At 39.8% G+C, this 22,589-nt stretch overlaps 1 protein-coding gene across 1 annotated transcript in view; it reads right to left on the bottom strand.

The window, feature by feature from the left end:
* LOC109030695 (uncharacterized) overlaps positions 1-10,029 on the bottom strand; it is a 34,569-nt gene extending 24,540 nt beyond the window's left edge. The window contains exon 1 of the mRNA XM_019041783.2: positions 9,869-10,029. Within this exon, the coding sequence (XP_018897328.1) occupies positions 9,869-9,877 (9 nt within the window). The 5' untranslated portion in view covers positions 9,878-10,029. The remainder of the gene's footprint in view (positions 1-9,868) is intronic.
* Positions 10,030-22,589: the final 12,560 nt, after the last annotated feature.

Here is a 22,589-nt window from a genome sequence, read left to right as displayed (position 1 = left end):
GACACCTGAATCCGCGGTACGTCCGGCTACACGCAACCGGACACACGAGACCGACGACGGTACACGAACACTAACACTTGGGGGTGCCACAGCGTACTACCACACCCGTAACTGCCACCACTCCACGGCCCACCACACCTAGGGCACTACACCATAGTTGAACTATGCCACCATGGTCTAATAACACAGAACGCCAAATAACCCACAACACTGAACAAAACCCCCACACCTCCGGCCAACTACGTCGTATCCCAACACAAGACAACACTAGACAGGGACGCGGGTGAGCCTGAACACCGCCCAACCAGACCGACCCACCGGGGTCAACCCCCGAGTGCTCCGTGGTCGAGCGGCTGCCCACGCAAACAGCAGGTCAACGCTCCCCCCCAACACGACGCCCGCACCAGAAGACACGACGGTATAAACACCCACGATAAACACGGGACGCGGGAGCACCACGAACACCACAAGGGATTCATGAACAACATCACGCTCTCACCCGCCGCTTACACCCGTTCCAAACGCCCGGGTCCCAGCTTCACAGAGGCGGGAGCATGCCAACAGAGGGCGTGACGACGCCCGCCCCTTACCCTCTATCCGGAAAACCCCTGGTTGATACCGACCCTTCACGCCCTCACGCCCATCCCGAAATACACCTACTGCACGCCACTCCCACTTACACCGCCCCCCATGTCCACCCCTATCGCCGACCACGACCGGCGCGCCCGCCAGCGACAGAGCGCAAGGGCACACAACCCACGCGCAGCTTTCAGGCCCTACAGCCAGGCGCTTAACACTCACTACCACGACCGAAACCACTCCCTCAGAACACCCGCCGCACAGTACCCCCGAACTGACACCTCGACTCTCAACGCGTTAGGGAGACGGCACCGACGCACCGGGCCGTTCTAGGACCGAAGTTGCATCGACGCACCCTGCCGCGCAAAGCCCAACACGCCCTAACGAGTGGGCTACTACCACGCCCTGAAGTGGGACCACCCGACACTAACTCCAACCGGAAGGCCGTCACCACGTCAGCAACCACCCGACATGCCACCCGTCGCACTGACTTCGACGCGTCGCCTAGCCGCTCACTCCCCCCAGGCGACACACACACCAAACCCCCCCACACCCCGCCCCCGGATCCGGTACCCCTCCCCCGACAAGCCCCAGCTCCAGCCCGACACCCGCGGCTCCGCCCCAATCCCCCCCGAGCAGTCTCCCACTCCCAGCGTTCTCATTCTCATGTTCGCCGCCCATTCGACCCGCCCCCACCCCGGCACCCCCAACCGACTCGCAACAACCCTCAACTGGATCCCACCAACAACAAGCCTGCCCCCCAGCGCCGCGCTCCTATCCCGCTACGGCCTCTCACGCGCCCTCACGCCGCCGGCGCCGCCCCCCCCCCGCCTACCAACACCCCCCTGCGCCCCGAACGCGGAGATCGGGCCGCCCCCGACGAGTGACCACGCCCTCCTCACTAACGGCCGCCCTCCCACCCACAAAACAAGCCATGGGTCTCCCACGTCCCCGCCCCGGACCCCGCGACCCGCCCCCGCCCCTCCCCCCGAGCCCCCACCCATCGTAACCAGCCCCCCCGCCACCCCCCAAACCTCCCCCGCACTCGTCCCGAACGCCCCGCCACGCGGCCTCCGGAGACGCGCCGCCCCGCCCCCCCCCCCCCCCACGGTTCTTCCGCATTTTTAGCGCTAATTCCTCTGCCGGTCTCTCTCGCTTGATTTGCTCACCGATACTGCACTGATGCCTTTTTTGATTAAAATCAAGAACGAAGTACAAAACCTACACCCTCAGTCTCATAGCTTTTACAGCGACAGAAGCTTTAAAAATCTATAACATTTTTATTGCCATCGATAAAATTTTTATTGGTAGACCAAGGTTGAGCTCGGTTTACGATATTTTCAGTTGTCTTTTTTAAGCAGAATTCAATCACTTACGTGTGGCGCTAAAATATTAAGATGATAAGTAAATTTGACGGAGGAACGCAAAATGTGCCTTCTGGTGGGGGAGAAGGATGAGATACCTATACCACAGCGTGGTGGGGATGATACGACATCTCGAATAACACCCCAAAATTTCAAAATTTCATCCTGTGATAGCAATTAAAAGTTTGACTAAAATAAGTGGGGTACAATGTTGAATGTAAAGGAATAAAATTCGGTGCCGAAGTCTATAAAGTGCCAAAAATCCTCGAGTCATGTGAAAATGTAGTGAAAGTAGCACCGTAAAAGCGCATGACACTCAGCAACTAGAATAGACTCCGCTCCATAATACTGCCGTGCTAAGGAAGAACGCCGTATGAACATTCGAGAGTTGCCAAATTTCCTTCGATAAATTGTTTATTTTTGAGGCAAGTTATGAATATTTTTCCTTGAAATTTTCAGGAACTATAGGTAAAATCATGAACAAAATTATATGACAAAATGGTAGAAAAACATCACTATGTTTACCAGGAAATTCGTGTTTTATCAAAGGATATTTGGCAACGCCTGAAGGTTCATACGGCGTTTTTCTTTAGCATGGCAGAATACTGTAAGTGAATACCGAACTGTAATCCGTACGTAAGTCCGGAAGGTGAATAGATTCTGCTCCGCATTCATATCACCCGGGGTTTTTGGGCCCTATATGGACTCCAGCTTTGGGTCTTGCGCAAATTACTGAAGAAATTTTCAGCGCCTTGACTGAACACTGGAAAAAAAAACACATTGGATCTAGAGTCCAGACTCTTGAAAACATTGACATGAAAAAATACTCTTGATTCAATCGGATTTTTGCTTGAATCAAAACGAAATCCGCTTAAATTAAGAGGCTTGGTTCTTGATTTAAGCTAGATTCTGATTGAATCAAGAGTACTTTTTCTTGTCGATGCTTTTAAGAATCTGAACCCTAGATCCAATGTGTTTTTTTTTTCAGTGCGCTTTGACTGAAATTTAAACTTTAAGGCACTTAGAAAATGCATAAAAGCTCAACTTCCTCGCGCCGCGACGAGAGGGTAGTGGGGAGGCGTGCGTTATTTCGAGCGCGTCGAATCAATTAGCTGGACCGGATAATCCGGTTGTCGGTTCGGGAGGGCGACGGAAGGTGTCGCCGCCTCTCCGTGCCCCGTTCGCGGTGCTGCTGAATTGATTGCTCCATTATCGGCTCGATCGGGTTCATTCATAAAAGTCGCCTCCTACCGGGCCAGCCTGGGCCGCCCCGAAGCTCGTCTCGTTACACCACTCACGACCACCGAGACGACGTTGAGTCGTTTAAATCAATGTGTCAACGCACTCCTGATCTTGCACCGATTTGCGCGGTTCCTGATGCACATACGATATGCGCTAAAGCTCTCCCGTTTGAGGATAGTCGGCTGTACTGCCGTGCTAAGGAAAACTGCTCTATGAACCTTCAGGCGTTGCCAAATTTCCTCCGGCAAATCACTGCTTTCCGGGAACATTTTTGAATATTTTTCTGCCGATTTCTCAGATAATTTTGTTTGAAATTTGATCTATAGTGTCTGAAAATTTCAAGGAAAAATATTTACAATTTTCCTCCCAAATAAACATTTTATCGTAGGAAATTTGGCAACTCTCGAATCTTCCTTAGCACGGCAGTGTACTACCTTGCTAAGGATAGACGCCGTTTGAGCTTTCAAGCTTTGCCAAATTTCCTTCGACAAGTCGCTAATTATAGGAAGATTTTTTAATACTTTTCTGTCAATCTTTCGGGTAATTGTGTTTGTAATTTGATCTAAATTGCCTGAAAATTTCAAAGAAAAATATTCATAATCTTCCTCAAGAATAAACATTTTATCGGATAAAATTTGGCAACGCCGAATGTTCATACGGCGTTCTTAATCGAGTTAGATTAGATTTTTCATTTTTTTTTACAAGAAAATGTTTATGCGGATTCCTTTGAAAATTTTAAGGAATTTTCCTCGTACTATGCAGAAAATTCGGTGAAACTTACAGAAAAATCTGCACAATTGTTCTCATGTAAAAAATTAAATTGCCCGATTAAATTTGGCAATAACTGACGCGGCTTGGTTCCTTTCTGCTTACCGGGGTCCAAATGTAACCGTTTCTTTACTGCTCTTCAGATCCAAGCAAGCTTTTGGCAGACATTCCGAAAGACGACCGGGCGTTCAATAATGTATCAATTCCATTGCCTCACAACTCTTCTTCACTCTAGACAACCGGCACACAAATCTTCAGAAGCCTTTTCAATCCGACTTTATTTTTGCACGACCCGTGTCGGCCATTTTGGCGCACACGCCCGGGACCTGTGACCTGTGACCCGCCCGGGGCCGGAGGGTCACACAGTCAAACTTCCTCCGAAATCGAACCCCCGGCGCGGGGCATGATATCTCTGCTGCTACTATTAATCTTCCTCGTATTAGTTCATTCGCGACGTGAATTACGACTGATTGTGCGCGTATCTGATTTCGGAGTCGTGCGCACCGCCAACAGAGGCACCACCCACGCGCAATGAACACTGTGCTTCCTGCTTCTTGGAGTAATGAATTTCGGTTCCCATGCCATGGAAATGAAGTCTGGAATATGATATTGCGCCTAAAAAAAACTCTTTTCGTTGATGGCAAAAAACCATATGCCCTGTCTCCATCCGGTCGAAATTGTATTATTGCCGATGCTATGATATGTATTTCACGTGACGCGGTTGGAGTTAGTGTTGTTGTTTTGTAAACGTAAGCAAGTAAGAAGTTTATTCGAGACCACGATTGAAGTTACTAATCGATGGCTAATGAAATAAAAAATGGCCAAAAAATGGAAAAATATGTATCTTTGAAGCAATTTTAAAAAATATCCGATTATGTTCTATCCTTTTAAACGAAAAGTAACCAGAACATACTACTGAAGTTTTTATGAGTATCTTGGTATGAGTGAAGAAAATTCTTAATGGAATTTGAGGAAATTCAGTTTGTAAATTTGAGAAGTCTGTTAATTTATATTTTAAATTTTAAAGCCGCATTTTTAACTCAACACTAAACATGTCTAATTTTGACTCCTGAACAGGATGTGAGCGTTTGAGCTTTACATTGATTTAGAGCGAGACGCTTTTAAGAAACGAATAGACGAATCTAGTTGCAGCATCATTTTTGCGACATTCGACGATTAATTTTCGATGGCTCCTAAAAAAAATAAAAATAAAATAAAATAAAAGCCTCAAGTTTTAATTCCGTGTGATTTTTTTATTTATTGTGTTGTTTTATTACGATTTTGTAATCAATCAGAGCAAATGATCTCTAATTAAACGAAAAGAATTTGATTGAAAAAAAGATTCAGACGCATTCTACCATCTTGGCGTAAAAATGAAGATTTTATACATGGTTTTACATTGGTAACACCGGAAAACGATAAAAAACGAGAGACATTGCTACTGCACCAGTCTTTTGCGATCCTTAAACTTATGATAAAAAATGTTCGTGCTTTATGTAAAAGAAAATATGACACAGATATTTTCCCTCTATATTTTGATCTACTCTACTTGCAGTGCTAAGCCGTAACCCATTGAATCAATCCAGGCTCTGCGGTATGAATCAAGCCTACGGAGCAATAACTCATACGTCTTGTGGCGGTAGTGAGAGTGGCAGAACCTCAACTTTTCCCAGCCCCAACCATGTTGCGGGTGATCTTGACGACCTTTCTTTTGCACTCCTCATACCCGCACCCACCACGATGCACCCACAAAGTACCCTCGGGACCTCCAGATGACGTGATTTGACGGATTTGCTCGCGAAAGGACGAGGTTACGTGTTACGTGTGCATTGCGTGCATATGAGTTAGTATTCCGAACACCTCAATTTCGACCCCTTGCCTCACCCTGATATCCCATATTCAGAGGCATAAACTCACCAAATAGGTATTTAAGTCGCCGCCAATTATTAACGCATACGAAATATATTACTGCGATGAAATTATACTATATTGCAAGATGCTCGGCATTTTTACGTCATTTCCGCGTTAGGGATTGCATGGATTACTGGAATTATGTAAAATTGTGTATTCTAATACTATCAAAGTGTCAGGTAAAACTTTAATAATCTGCAAGGGCTGATCAAATGAGTTGTATCTCTCCATTTGGTTTCCATATTCCAACCGGTGGCGTTTATGTAGAAATTTTGTAACGCATGAATATGTGAGATCTGAAAAAATATATTACTGAATTTTAATATTATTAAGCTGTACTTTTTTTTGGGAAAACCGGGGGTTTTAACGCTTAATTTTACCACTTCATAGATGAATTGGAACTTGGTGGAGCAATCTATTATCGATGTCTTAAGAAGCAGTGTCCTAAAACATACAGATTGTCTGAAATTGTTTTATAAACTTTAATCAGCTTTAAGTAGTGTTGTAAAAATATATTCATTTTATGTGCTTATCAGGGCATAGATAGTTACATCCCTGCTATATACAACAAATTTTGTTTAAAGAGTAACTGCGAAAAGGCATTTTAAAAAAACCGTGTTTTTTTTTTTTTTTGTCATTCTAGATATAATCACAATGAAGAGGGACATCGTGCTTAATTGATCTTCTGTATTTTAAATGTGAATAAGGAAAGTCAATGAGATTATATTTAAACTATAATACTTTAATATTTTCAGAATTACCCCTTTTCCCACAAAAAATAGAGAAATCCCAAAAAGAAGAGAAAATGCCAATTGGGCTCCTCATATTTTTTACACATCTTCATTTCCGCGCAGGTCCACACGATTATTCTGCGATATACCACTTGCGATCTTATTGAATCTATACAGAAAAGCTGCATGGCATCAGCCTCGCTGTACTTTATGTGTCGGAAAATCTCAACACCCTTTCACCGATCCTCGTGATGACGACAACGGTTGAGGCCGAGGAGACTTAAACGCAAGGTTAGGAAGGAAGACGACTTCCGAACCGTGTGATTTCAGGGTTTCTGGTGTCAAGCACATATTCTTCCCAGTGGTTGAAGCTCCTCTCTTGTCAGATAGAACATGGAAGTTCCCTTCAATGGGTGAATCGTTTAAAAAGCTCCGTAATTTCCAAGCAAGCTGGCATTTTTTCAGCCAATCAGGCTTCATTTGGAGGCATCTTCGATGCTACCGCTGTGAACACGCGAGGAGCATGTGTGGGTGTGTGCTAAACACACGTTCAAGCCTTCACGCTTTGTATAATTAAACGCACGGAAACACGACTCTATCCTGGATGTGGAATTTATTTTTCACGCTATTCCTGTTTATTTGCTGTCAATCGGGTCGTCACTGAATGCGATAGACATTAATTAAGTTTGAATTTACTGATTATTATGTGAAAAATAAACGTCCACTTATGAGTAAAATTTTAAAGTTTTTGATAAGTTTAATATGTTTTACGTGAAATATTGGTGACGAAAAATGTCCTGAGGAATTTTAATTTTTGTCCTATTTACTGGTCCATGAGGGTGAGAATTGTATCCTTTGAAGATGAAACAAAATGAAGAAGGATGCAATTTAAGTTTTTTCAATGAATCGCGAAAACTATTACTCGAATTTTAGATAAGCATATTGAAAAATGAAGGAGAAAAGCAAACTTTGGAAAAAGAATATGAATACAGTAATATGTAAAAAATAATATTAAAAGTCGATTTGTACCTTCATTTTTTTTAAAACAAATATTAAAATTTCCGACACTTTAATACGTGAACTATCCGCTGATTCTAAAGGAAATATTAATTTAATATACAAATGAATTATCGGGGAAAAAAACTGTCCATATACCTCAGCTTACATTGAAAAATTCCATTATGTTTATTTATCGATGAAGAACGTAAAGTTCGACTTTTCTTTAACTATTGGGGTTATCTCAAGTCAAAAGGTGAAGGAGTGACGTTCTAAAATTTTAAAATGATCCTTATAAATTGTTTGTTCTCTCCATAACATGTGGAACCGAAAAAGACAGTCTACGAATTGGGAATTTAAGAGAATGCGGCATGCGTGCTTCATAGGGCAGTAATGGTAAACAAAAGTATAATTCATGCGTCACTTCAAAAATTGATTAGTGGACATCTAAAAATTTTACGGACCTCATTTTTTTCCCTTATCCGTGAACTTAGCCGGTTTAATTTTACTTGAGTTTCCGTTCCGTTTCACTTCATTTGAGTTGGTCAATATTGATTTACTCAATTGTATATTTTTTATGTGCACTTTGAATATCTAAAAGAGAAATAACTAGGAATTGCTGCGTTCCTCTGTGGCATTTGATTCTATATTATTATTTAAAAATTTGATAATTTCACTGACAAATCTTGAACGATAAAGCGAACTAATTTTTCTTTAACCTATAAGTTACCAGCAAGTAATCAAATTTATTTTCTGTGTTAATAATCTATAGAACATATCTTTGATATTTGTCGATAAAGAAAAATTATGTAGAATCCAATATTTATGAAGACCTTTGATGTTAAATCTATAACGACGTTGAAAACGAAATGTGACCGTAAATTTTCAACATTCCACAATCAAATTTGCACAATTTAGAAAATAAGCTTTTGATAAAAAAAACTACTTTGTAGAGCCCGAACGTTGTATCAATACGTATTGACAAAAAAAGCTATTTGCTTAGGTCCGTAGTATAAAAGGACTTCTAGATAGCGGTGCAATTCACAAGGATGACTGAATGTACATGCAAAGCATTGTTGCCGCACAGTGGTAAGAAACTTGATTTTGGAGATCAGAGAGCCTCGAGAAGGCGTTTTCACTCTTAGGGTTGTTACTGAAGTATATTGCGGATGCATCGCAAAGTAAACTTCAACGTTAAACTTGAGAAGCAAACTCTTTAGAGATAAAACTTGATCCACTTTTTGAAACAGATTCGAAAGGGTCGTTGCACACTCATTGAGGTCGAAAAATTGGCTCAATATCTTTTGACCAAAAGTTTGCGTTAGTTCCATTTCTTATCCACCCATGCTGACTGGCCACCTGCCAAGGAAGAGCACATTAAGGGCGATAGTAGACTTTATTATTAGTAATTCTTCCTCAACGAGTTTGAAGGAACCAGATTATGTCAAGATTGTAACCAAAAATGTAATGAGGGGCTTAGAGGACAAACTACATAAGCGCAGTTTTTGAAAAAATTGAGATATTAATTATTCAAAGTTAGACTTGTCGAAGTGCATAGTCTGTAAAAAAATTGCTCCTAGAATTCAATTTTTAAGCATCAAAAAGTCAGTTTGAACTTTTTTCCGCCATAAGGATCCATGCAATTTCGAAGCTTCAAACGCGTATTCCTCAGAATAGATAAAACTGCACTTATGCGCCTTGTCCTCCAAGACCCTAAAATACGAACGCGTAATAAACATCAGACAGGTCCATAACTGCCATGCTAAGGAAAAACGCCGTATGAACCTTCAGGCGTTACCAAATTTCCTTTGATAAGACACGACTTTCCTGGGAAAACAATGAATATTTTTCCTCCAATTTGTAAGGTAATTTTTTTCACAATTTCATTTGCAAAGTTCCGAAAATTTTCAGGACAAAATATTCTTAAATTTCCTCAAAAATTAACATTTTAGTGAACGAAATTTGGCAACTCTCGAATGTTCATACGACGTTTTTCCTTAGCACGGCAGCATAGGTAGCCTAGTAATCAAACTAAGGTTCAAATCGATTTTCTTTCAAGCCGATTCTTCATTTGCACTCTTCCTCAGCAGGGTAGCATGGAGGTGGGCGGTGACATTTGATGTGGTTGCCAGTGCTGCCGGCATAAAAAACCAAATAGTGTGAACGCACTAAGTCCAAAAAGTGAACCAAATCCACTCGCGAAAATCCGCCCAAAGAAGAATCCAATCAAAATCCGACCACTGTGCACTGAACGAAGGAGTCAAAGCGAGGACTCACCTTCATCATTTTGACGGAAAGGGGTTTACACGACACTAACTAAACACGACGGTGCGCGAGATACGAATGAATCGAGGATCCAGAGGATGCACCCTTATATAACTTAAAAGAGACGCACCGGCCGCACTTTTCAGAACAAATCTCGGCGCCTGATATTTATAAGCAATAAAAAACGGGAGACGAGCCGCGTCGCCTAGACCGCCTGCCACCCCCTCCCCCCTGGCGTGTGATAACAAAGCTCTAGGACGCCCGCCCTCTAGCGTGGGTGGGTGGGGGGCGCGCTCCTGGAGGTTCCCCTCGCGGCCTCTCCTAGACGAAAATCTTGACTTCTTCGCGAGTTGATTTGTACCGGCTTCCAGATACGTGCACCATGGATTCATCTAGTTAAAAGTTTTCACAAAATTGCGTTCGCTTTTGGTTTTTTTACTTAAACTCCTGCTTTTTTACACCTGCTCGATGTTCTCAATCTTGTGTGCGTGAGATACTAAATTTGTGTGTTTTTAGGGACCTGTTTACCTCCGTTGTTTCACTTTCAAATCGATGCTTTGACAATTATACGTTTCAGGGATTGTGAAGTTGAAGAAATGTCCGTTTTTATTTTATTACTTTACTCCTTGTAGAAGGTAACAACGTTATTGGTATTTAATATGTATAATAGAAGAACCGGCTTTAAGTACATCTCTCACAGGAACGGTTAGCGAATTACAAATTTTAGATTTTGCATGTAAGCTACCTTTTAAAATGAGGAGGAGCTGTAGTCATAATATTCAAAAATTTTAAAATTAGAATTCTTGCTTTTCTAAGTTGAAGCTTTTATGACCTCTCTGTGTCGTGAAAGTTTTTAGACCGATCTTCTGACCGGATGAATCAATTTTTTCCTCTTCTTTATTAACTTTTTTCTCATTTTTTTTTTTAAATATTCCTTCCAAAATAGCAACTCTCAAGGAAGAAGTAATTTTTCGTGAGAAAATTCTTTCTATTTTAGAAAACGCATGTTTAATACTTTTTTTTTTACATATTATGTACATGTATTCAGTGTTACACTGTTGGAAAAGCCATGATGTTGGTTCGGTCCCTTTTGAGTACATAAAAAAGTAGCGGAGATTTTGATACACAGCAAACGATCTACATTTTTTTGCAGTTTGGCCGTCAAAATGCATTATCTGCGCACAGCGTAGTTCATCTGTGCTGGTATTCGGATTCGAGAGAATCGGGTGGCATTCAGTAAACTCTTATGGCATGGGAAAGGTGTGCTTATTGAAGAACTAGTACATTTTTTAAACATTATCATAGGTTAAATTGTCGTTGGCAAACATTTAAACTTTCAATAAAATGTAGAATGTAAGCTTCTTCCTTTCCGATCTAGAAAATTGAATACGGCAGAAAATTCACCTTTCGTATTGGATGCTGCCTTAAATTTAATTATTACAGAAGAACCAAAGCATAGGGTTCAAAATTGACAATTCTAGCTAATTCCGCTGATCAGTTTACGAAAGAGCTTCTGTAATTTATTTCATGAGGTGTCCTCTCACCAAACATAGCCCAACCGTCCTTAAAAAATCCGCTCTTGTTTCAACCCCTCTGTAAAAAGTTGAAGATTTTGTGCAAAATTTGACATCCGTGTTCGCAGGGTAATACAACTTTCAATTTCGCGAATGGATTCAGGAATGAGGACTAGACTAGTCTAGTGTCGATGGCACGTATGAGTTGAATTAAGCAAATACACCCACCCGTTGTCAGATTGTGCATAATTCAATGATTATTTCTGCTTTAAAAATGCAAAACTTCTGTGTAAAGATATTCATAACGTCAGCCAATGGTGAAGATGAACATTACTAATAGCTATAATACTTTCTAGCTATGTAAAAAGAATCTCGGGTCTCATTCATTACGGTAGTTTTCAGCAGCTATAGTTACACATATTATTTGTTTTGTTTATTCTGTTACTTCTTACAGGGTAAACAGCATAAATTTTCATCGACCAGTGTACAACGTGATCCAAAAGTCCGACGCCACAAGCACCAGACGTCATTCCTGTAACTTTTGTACGAATTGAAGTAGAGACTTGAAATTGTGTGCGTGCTCCTAGGTCAAAAGAAGAGACTTTTGAGAACCCCCCAAAATTTTACGGGGACCATCCTGAAAAGAGGCAAGAATTCTAAGGGTCATTGAGGTGGTCAGGACTTTTGGATCACTCTGTTCGAGGTAAGCGTTTAAGTGCATTATAGAATAATCAATTTAAAAGTTCGGTAATCAACGCAATCTCTTATTTACGGATGAAAGAAAAAGAACGTTACGTAGGTTTCTCTTGGATGTTATACGTGTACTTTTATTATTTTACTCGTTGAAGTGCAATACCTTATGTAACGTATTCTCGTCAGTCCCGTTAAAAATTTTAGAAAATGGCGAAAAATGAAAATTAGATGAAACAAATATCACATCAAAGTTGCCCTGACCTGCCCCAAACGTCTCAAAAAAAGAGACGAAAATAAAACCAACACGAAGGTAAACTTCCCATGCGGGAATATAATCCCATCACAGCCTAGACGTACAAAAGTTGATAAAAAGTGATAAGTATTGCTTGACTCCATCTTCATCCAGCTCTTTAAGCCGCTGCTCGTGCAGAATGGCTGTAATTCCCGATAATTTAAGAATCTGAATGTGAGCTTTTCCCGGGTCAATATTAACGGAAGCATCCGTTCTTGAGAAATGAAATTGAGGCCAGGGCCGGCTTTAGGCGTGGCCACATGGGCCGCGGCCCGTGTGGCAAATTTAGGGGGCGGCAAATTTTGCAATTTTTTCAAATGTAGGTATCAAAAAAAAATCGGATTCAGAAAAAAAATTACAAACGAGAAAAGGCGACAAAATCTCTCATTTCTTGAGAGTTAAAGATATAGTAATTTCCAATTTGTTCGTCTTTCGGTGATAAAGAGACAGTACCTTTCATTAGTCTAGTTGAGAGAGAAACCAAACACTCAATTTGGCCTGGAGCGGCGCGGCGCAGAGAGCAATGATGACGAGGACTTAAGATGAAAAGGAGAAGCCCTCGGCGCGCCGGTTAGCATGAAACACACATTAGCGCCTACAAGACTCCATGAATACTTCACGCATGGCGTCAAACGTAGTGCGCGGTTAGCAGCGGTTGGCGTCAAACGCATAGCGCCTACAAGAGTGCTTGAATACTTCAAGCGTTGCGTCAAAAACAGTGCGGTCGCACTAATGCAGAGGATGACGCCTTTAAACTGCGTAAAAATAGTGATTTTCGCGATGACTTCGCTTTCGCTATTGATATTGAACGTCCTGGCAATGAGTTTCGATGGCCAAATGTGAGATCACGTATCTCCATTTGCGACGATGCGGGCTTTCTGTGATACTTTATTCTTTTATTTGAAAAACTGGTCAACGAAATTTATTGAAATTTCCTCGATTTTTCTTCTCTATCAGCAGAATATTCTTCACAGATCTCAAGCTGTAAAGCTGGCTTGTTTCTCTTTGAAAAATAAACTAGGAGCGGAAATTTTGGAACCCCGCAATGAAGATACGTGGTTCTGCCTTTTGGCTACTCTGCCGTCCAAGGAAGAATGCCGTATGAACATTCGAGAGTTGCCGAATTTCTCCCGATGAAACATGTATTTTTGACAACATTCATGCATATTTATCCTTCAAATTTACAGATATTTTAGATTGAATTGCGTACAAATTAGTCTCAAAAATCGAAAGAAAAATATTAACAATTTTCCCTAAAAATTTGTATCTTATCAGAGGGAAATTTGGCAACGCCTGGAGGTTCATACGGCGTTTTTCTTTCAGCACGGCAGTATTGATTCATTTGATTCGTTCACCAAAACATGATTCTATGACAAATGCAACTATCCAATCCAGAAATTTGGAGAAGAGATTGGCAACACAAGCACGTGCAAACACGCGTTGACTCCTCTCGAAGATCTCTGAAATATTGAGTTACTGCTGACCCGGTGGATGGGGTCGCGAAATTGCAAGGAATATCTCTAAATTGTGCAGTCACACCAGTGCAAATACGAGGTTTTAATTGCTAATTTAGAAACGCTGCTGCGTTCTGACCGCGACAACACGACCCCAATAAACCAGACGTCACTGCTCTCAAGAATATTGGTAATTTGATTAAAGTCTTGGACAATGGGCCAACTAGACTTGTCATTAATGAGCGACTAATTTGGACGAGAAAAACCAATTTGCCACAGTCAGAGTGTTCCATTTTCATATTTTATCAGATGACATGTTAAGTAACCTATATCATCTCAATTAATAAAAAAAACAACACATGTGACAGTAAGTACATTTGGGAGGGGGAGAAATCGTCCGAATTATCAGAAAAGTTTGTAAAAGACAAATCTACGGTAAAATTGTAAAAATGCGTACCTCGATTTGAAACGCTGCAGATTACCTGTTATTCATATTTTTTTAAGGGCCTGTTGCAAACTTCAGCTAGAGCTAAAAGAGGGTTTACTCCTCATGAAAATTGCTGAAAAATCCTATCGAAAAATCACATCGGAAAAGTCTGAGATACACTCCTTACTTCGCTACATCCGTAAGAAATATGCGCTTCTTTAAGCTTCCCGCTTCAAAAACGATACTACGGACATGTGAACATTTCGTAAGAGGAGTCCTTCCATCCAACCCTTGCGCATCTAGGATGCTACGCAATACTCAACATATGGCTAATATTTCCGCGCGCAAATCGTGAGGAAGCATCATGGTCTTATCAGCGCAAGGAAATTGTAAAAATAAACAAGCCAGTTGATAAAATCCCGTCTCGTCACGTGTGTTTTGGCGAGTTGGCGTAGACCATGTTGAATGCGTAGCATCTTAGTGCGCGAGGGTTAGAAGAAACGGCTCCTCTTACCAAATGTTCACCTGTGCCGTAGTATCGTTTTTGAAGTGGGAAGCTAAAAAAAAACAGCATTTTTCTTAAGCAGTTTGTGAAGTTAGGAGTGTATTTCAGACTTTCCCGATGCTATCATTTTGTTTTTTTGAACCATTTTCAATGGAAAAAAAAACTCTCTAACACTTCTTTTAGCTCTAGCTAAAGTTTACAACAGGCCCATCTAGATGCAATCGACGTTATTTCTTAAAAACCTCTCTTCTGAGAGGGGGAGTTTTTTTGAAAACTCGAGAACATGAAAATGAGTCTTGAAATCTAATTGAAAAACTCTCTGCAAAGAATACTCCGTAAAATTACAAGTAACAGTGGGCAAAAATCAAGCAAAAATAAAATGTAAATGGATATTTTGAAACACCGCAGAACAGATACGCGATTTTGCAGTTTCACCTCGAAATATGGCATCCGTACTGTCGGCGCGGCGGCAAGTTGCCGTCAGACGCACGCAAATTACGAGTGTGTACATTGTACATGAGCACGCCCACAAACACTCAAAGCCGAAAGATGAAATCAAGATGATACTCCGTCTCGTTGCGTTGTGTTCGCTCACGCCTGCATCGCTGGACCAACAGTAGCGCCGGTATCGGAGGAGATGGACCCTTTAGTAAGGAGAAATCGGTAGGAGTACATGTACGATATGAATTAAGGAGGTAGAGAAGACCTGTGCTGTCCAATAGTAATAGGTCAACTTTGATGTATCTTTCCGCAGAATCTCAGGGGTATTTTTTTCAAAACCTTTATTTTTTAGATTCTATGTAGTCTCCTGATCAAATTATCAGGTTTTTCGAAAGTCGGAAAATTCTCATGTTTTTTTTAAATTTTGGCTTAAATTCTCCGAAAAAGTTCGACTTTGGTCCTATCTCAGTCAGATAAAAACAGTAAATATGTTCAAAAATCTAAAAACCTAGTACTTAAATGTACCTTTCAAAGCGAGAAGGATGTTGATGTGCTAACATAGAATAGCATAACAACATTTTTCTTGCTTTGAAAAGTACAGTTAAGTACTAAGTTTTTATGAGTTAGTATAAATCGCATACACGGTAATTTATATACTGGGTGTCCGATGGGTAAATTGCATACTAGCATCAAATTGTTGGTTGGTGGGTACCGAACATCAAACTGTACTCTTGTTATGATTTGTTAGCAATCTACCAACAATTTAAACTAACCTCATTTCGGAAGAGGCAAAAGGGCAATATAGATAGCAGAATTTGACATTTATTATTTGAAATGTCGATATTCTTGAGAATATCTGAAACACATCTCACCCTCGGACCCTCAAGGAAGAAGAGATGGTGATCATTAATTAGGGATTAGTAGCCAATAAGGTGACTAGGATGGCCCGAGAGTTGTTGATTATTTTGACGTTCGGTACCAAGCGACTTTTTTTAATGTTCACAAAAGATAATTAGAACAAACCCAACGATATGACGAGGCCGCTGAAGTTATCTTTCTATCACGTATTTTGTTGCCTTTCTCCATGCCCTTGACCAGTTGAAGTCAGCAGAAAGCGGCTTTTCAGGATAGGTACTAAAGTGTACAAATAAGGCCCAATGATGAAAAGGAAAAATTTTAGGAGGCAGAGACCGAAGTTTTGCTGAGCTGTGGGTCTCACCAACAACTCAGGTCTCTGGTAATTTGGACAGCGATAGCAGAAAATGTAAAACCTCAAATATGAGGCTATTTTTCTCTACTTCCATTGTCAGCTGCGACATAAGTTACAAGAGTTATTAACGACATAAGATGTTACGACAATTTCACTTACCTCTGCTCAAAGATAGAGTGATGATGTTAGTTACCAAGGATTTGGAGCAATTGCCACTAATTAGTGGCTTGTTTTAGAGGCTGCCAATAAGGTTTCTTGAAACCAAGCAAACCTGCGGTTTGACTTGCTGTTATCATTTATCCAAATGCTGGGTTATCAAGAAACTTTCAGTGGCTAAGCTTCCTTGTCGGAGACTCCTTATACTCCCGTTATCTCTTGATTTCTCAACTGGAGTTAGTGGGGTCTTCAATTTAAAGTGTGAACAAACTAGCGTCGAGCCAAATCAAGCTGCCAGGACTACACACGTATTGAAAGGAATGAGACGTAACAAGATGATTCATGCAGGATGAACAAATTGGCCTGACTAAATTATGATAAGTAAACTGTTGAGATCAAACATCAGACCTTTTGGAAGATTTTAAATGAAAAAATGAGTAAGCTGTTCAAGTGACTCGGAAAAAACAGATACGAATGAAGTCAAGGACGGGGACGCAAGACACTTCGGTGCAGGAGCTCCACATGGATGAACTTCGACGGATATCTGGAGACACAAATACTAAAAGAGCTGACCCACTGACAAGACACTACTGAAATTGTAGGACTGTATCTTTAACTTATTTAAAATTATTAAAAATTGGCCTCCGTCCTAATCAGGACAGACGAACGGTCACTGCCACACAGATTGACACAAAATATTGGGGACTCCTAAACGGGCTGCACACAGTTCTTCACTAGAATTTTTTAAATTTTATATGGACTCAACAATGTCAGAATGAACTAAGTTCTTCTCAAAGACGCTTAAAATTTAAGCCAACAGACTGGTTACGTTACCCCAAAAAGCTGGACAGTCTGTGGATAGTATCGATAATTGGCAATCCACCTTATCTAGATGTGAAATATATGTCTTTGGAAATATTAGTGCAGAAATAATTAATAATCCAAATGAGAATTATTGGTGGTATTAGGTAAAAAAAATTCCTTACATTATTTGTGAGAAAGAAGGGCTATGAAATTATGAATGATCAGAAATCAGAGTGAATTTCGCGATCGCCCAACAGTTTGACAAACTGGCAAATTATATGAATTATCCTCTCACCATCCATCTGTATATGATTTATCTGATTTCGACGGGAGTATACGATTTATCTTGTATACAATTTATCTGCCCCCAGTTTTTATATTTTTAAAATTGTTTACTGTTTTTATCCAGCTGCATGAGAAAGGCTAAATCAGTGTGAACATACACTGAAAACTATTTTGATATTGTTCTGACTTACAGTGTTGTTTCTTGTTGACAAAATTTGTTGTTTTTTTTTTAAAAGTTAAATCCGTGTGGAAGTAACTGAAAATCAGTTTCATTCAGCTACACAAACGTTGTTTTGTTATCATTATAAGTTTAAGTTTAAAAAAACGATAACAAACAACGTTTCTTTGACAAAAGAAAAATTATGACTTAACGTTGAATTCTCACGGATTTAACTAAAAAAAAAACAAATTTTGTCGACAAGAGACCCACCTTTGTGGTTTTTGTTGATACTAAGCACTGGAGGACAAAAATTTGCCAAAGTCATTTTCTATATGAGATAAGCCGGTTTGCTCTACACAAAAATAAAGCTCAATCCCATTACTCGACAGTCGCTACTGTTACATATTAGGTTTCACGTAGGTTAACGAATCATTTACGTTAAATGTCGGCCTCCAAGACCCGTTCATTATACCTGCATTTAGTCTTAACCATAGTATTTTATCAACGTCAGTCTCGGTGGTTTTTGGCTCACGAGCCATAAAAAACCAAACTTGGCCGAAACGACGAAAATACCCAATCGAAGTATTAGCATAGCCAGCTGGGTTTTAATTTCGGTGTAATTCTAGCTTAATCACCCGATAATTACACGCAAACAGCGAGATGGTCAAACGGCCATTAACCTGCACAGATGCACAGCGATCGGAGGAGTGCATGGCGAATCATTGCTGCGTTGTCAAATCCGGTGATTATCCATCGCTAATTCACTCAGTCGTGGTCAAAGCCCCGTGCAATTTGGCTTGTTTCGGTTGCTTTTAACGATCGGACAAAGTTAGGTAATTCTAGTCGATGATGTTTAACGTCTCGCGCGATTTGAAGTGACCGCACGGTTCTGGTTGTTACCATCGGCTAGAAATGCGGATTTTTTCGGGAAAAATCGATATAAGCTGAATCGATTTAAGTGTGAAAACGATTTTCTGAATATTAAATCGAGAATTTGACCTGTTCCTGCCACCCCCCAGAGATGCCAAATTTCCTCATTTCCCATGAAATTTCGACAATTTTTCAGGAGTGAAAAATCATCACGAAAGAGGAAAGAAAAATGCCTGAAGGGAGGGCGCCTATGAGGAAAGATTTGGACATGCCAAAAAATCGAATTACAAAATTGCATCGATTCGAGGATAAAATCGATAAATAGGGGTAAAAAATCGCTACGATTTAATCGGTTTTTTAGCCGAGTCTATTATAAACCGTCCCCTTACCACCGGTTCAATGGCAGAAGTTTTGGAGGTTCTCAATGTCGGAAGGAACTGTACAAACGGACAAATTTAACTGAATTTTTTTTTTATTTATTTTTTTGGAGACTTAGTATGTGAAATTTAGAGTGAAGTTTGAGTAATAGCGGCGATATGTTAATTCACACTCTTCTGAAATATTGTCGGTTCAATTTGAATACACAATTTGAAAAGCGACATAGCGAAACGACCATAAGATCATGGATTTTTTATACTTACCCAATCAAAAATGGATTGCATTTTGCAATGAAGAATCAGGAGCTTTCCAATGATGCTAAAATTTTGAAACTTCTTTCGTCTTGGAAGAGAAATCTGATCATCTTTAAAAAGGTCCTTTTTCGAACGCTGAAAACTGTAAATTCAAAAATTACCATGTGAATGTCATATTTTTGCATGATGTCAGTAATTTTATTGCAAAGGATGAAGTTGCTTGAACTAGCAACATTGCAATGCTCCTGCTTCCTCTTTGCAAAATGCAGTCCAAATAGCTTTTCTAAAAGTATGTCGATGTTTCAATATTGTTGCAGGGTAGCTGTAATCGTGAAAAGAGAAGTTTCCAACGCTACTCGGAGAAAACTAAATCACAGAATGATTCTCTGCCATCACAGCGGTCGATAAAGCTTGATCGGCGTTTGCTCTCATGGCAAAGATTACACGGTTTAATTGCCATTTCAAAATCGTCTCGTGACTTTAAACCATACGAGGGCACCTCGCGTGTGATTTTTTTCACGAGAATGTAGAAAAGCTTCAACTGACGTCCAACGCCAACCGTAAACTTGCATTACGACTTAAAGACTTTTTAAACCTAGCAAGTGTCAAATTCACCACTGAGTGTATCTTAAAACATTGGACCTTGGGTGTGAGAGCAAAAACCGGTCAGATCAAACTTCTTATATAAAGACTACAAATGACTTCAAAAGACAGTGCAAAATCAGGACATTTTTTACGAGAGTACTTCTCTAAAGAGCCTCCGCCTTCTTGATCCTTAAACTCAATAATTAGAAATGTTGACACCGCTTTAATATCAAAAATTATACTCCGCTAAAACATACAAAAATAAAAACAAGAAAATAAAAAAATAAAAAAAAAAAAAAAAAAACTGAGCGGAAAACTGAAACCTATGTAGATTGCCGGTTAGGAGTCAATGGAATTTAAAGTTCAAATCAGAGCTGTCTTCATAAAGTCATGAAATTCTCTCTAAAAGTTAGGATCTCTTAAGACTCTAAGCGTTTTCAAGCTCAAAACGTCGAGGTCTGCAAATATTTCAAAGGTTAAAAAACGAATTTGAGGCTTCTTAAAAGTTCCGTATACAGGGTTTCCATAGGACTCAACTACTTTCTGAGTCAAGATACTTTTATTTGGTAAAAAAAGTTTACATTTTAGGAACGAACATGGACATAATATCTAATTTTAAAGGAGCTCGAAAGATGGCCTATATTTTTCATAAATAGAATTATATCAGTAGAAGAAGAAGAAGAAGAAGAAGAAGAAGAAGAGAATTATATTCAATTTAAAATAAAATGAAAAAATGCAAAAATTATTTTAAAGAAACTAATATAGAACAAACTTTCGGTGATTCTGGTCCACAACAAAGTATACCAACTGAAAGTAAATGTACCTTTACCTCCAAAAAAAAAAAGTTGGTGACTATCAACTCAAGCATTTTCAAACGATTGTTGGAAACCTTCATTTTGAAGGAAACCTTCAATTTTTTGTGATAAGAAATACAGGAACAAGAACTGGACAAGGACAGACAGATTTCGGCCTTTGACGTCTCCCCAAGAAAGTTTGAAATGACTGCATGAATCGCTTTTCTTCGTCTTGAGGAAGTGCGGAATATCCTCTAGCAAAGTACAGCAGGTAGGCTGACTCTTTTAATTAGATATTCTGATGACAACAGTGCTGACTTCAGCCATGCTGATTCCGCAGCTTGACGTTGCGGTCTTTTATGGCTCCAATTACCCGCGGATTTGCAAAGGTTAAGCGCCACTGTCATCGATGACTGTGGAAAACATTGATTTTTGTGCCGGTCCAATAAAACAATCCACAACGGATGGTGACCTTGAAATTGAAGTCAAGGTTTAAGCCAGTGAGCTACGAAATGCCCTTTCGATTGAGACACTTCAATAAAGCCCTCAAAAATGAAGAGAACTCATAGTAAAACTATAGTCTGTTTTAAAAACTTTTTTTGTATTAAGAAAAACGGATTCGTAAGTAATAAATTCAAGACAGTTTATGAAACTTTCGGGACAAGTTGGGACATTTTCCAGTTCTGGCAGACCGCTTTCTAAAATTTTTTTCCCCTCTGATTTTTTCAAAGATAAAGATTTTAATGATTTTTTGAAGAACCTATTTTCAAAAAAATAAAAAATAAAAAACATTACAGTTGAAAAAAATATTCTATAATATTTAAAAATGATTGTAAACAGTATTTTAGGAAAATAATTAAAACAAGTGGGAAAGCTCTAACACGTTCGTATTAGAGAAGTGCTCAGCTACCGTTAAAAAAGTAAAATATAGAACAACATCTATCTTCCTCCTCTCTTGGATATCAGAAGCATGAAATAAATAGAGCATGAAGCATGTTGTTGAGTCGGTGTGCCATTTAAACGCATCACCACTAGTATACTATAATTCTATAAGCAGGTCGAAATCAAAGGGCTCCTTATCGGCTGAGTGCTTAAAATTGCTTTAAATCTTTAAATATTTTAAAATTACTATCAACTAACCTCGAATTTCTTACTCTAGGTCGAAGATCGCATGTAGGCGTCTTTGGTGCTAGAGCCCGTTTTCCCTCACAACAGTTATGGGGATGAAACCTTTTGCTGATCATACGTGTGAAATATTAGAATTACACTGCTTCGGGTTGACCTCTCGAATTTTTAAATATAATACTTCTTCGTCAAATACGAGATGATGTCCAAAAGAACACGCTTAAATCAATTATGTTTTAGCTCAATATCGGCAATGATTGATTTTGTATTGAAACTGAGAGTTTTAAAAGGACAACTAATAATTTTTATCAGCCAAAATGACATATGATTCAAGCTAGGATGAGCAGAATATCAGATGACAAAATTTGGAATAAATTTTATCTGATCTTGTTCGGGCTTAGTGTCAAGATGCTGAGATAATCTGACTAAAAAGAGTCAAATTAGCACCTGTAAGAATGAATTATTGAGTTGTTCAACTCGATAAACAATTTGACAAGGCGCGGACAGACATGTTTTGACAGGCGCTCGCCGTGAATACAATCACCAAGTAATGAGGTTATACATTCATTGTGAACAGGTTGTCATCATATCAAAGCGGAATTTCGGGACCGGAAATATCAATCGTCAAATTTGTAGTGTTTGATTGTAGTGTTAAATTGAGTGGGTACAAGGTACACCATGATTTCAATGCCAAAATTGAGATGCTACAAGAACATCATTTATTTTCACTCAAACATCTTGAGTGAAAAGCTCTGATCTCTGCAAATTGTGGTCGATTGTTGCTGT

Source organism: Bemisia tabaci, chromosome 3 (genome assembly GCF_918797505.1).
Source record: "Bemisia tabaci chromosome 3, PGI_BMITA_v3".
Classification (NCBI taxonomy): Eukaryota; Metazoa; Arthropoda; class Insecta; order Hemiptera; family Aleyrodidae; genus Bemisia; species Bemisia tabaci.
The sequence above is the reverse complement of the archived record's forward strand: the minus strand, read 5'-3'. Positions and strand labels throughout refer to the sequence as shown.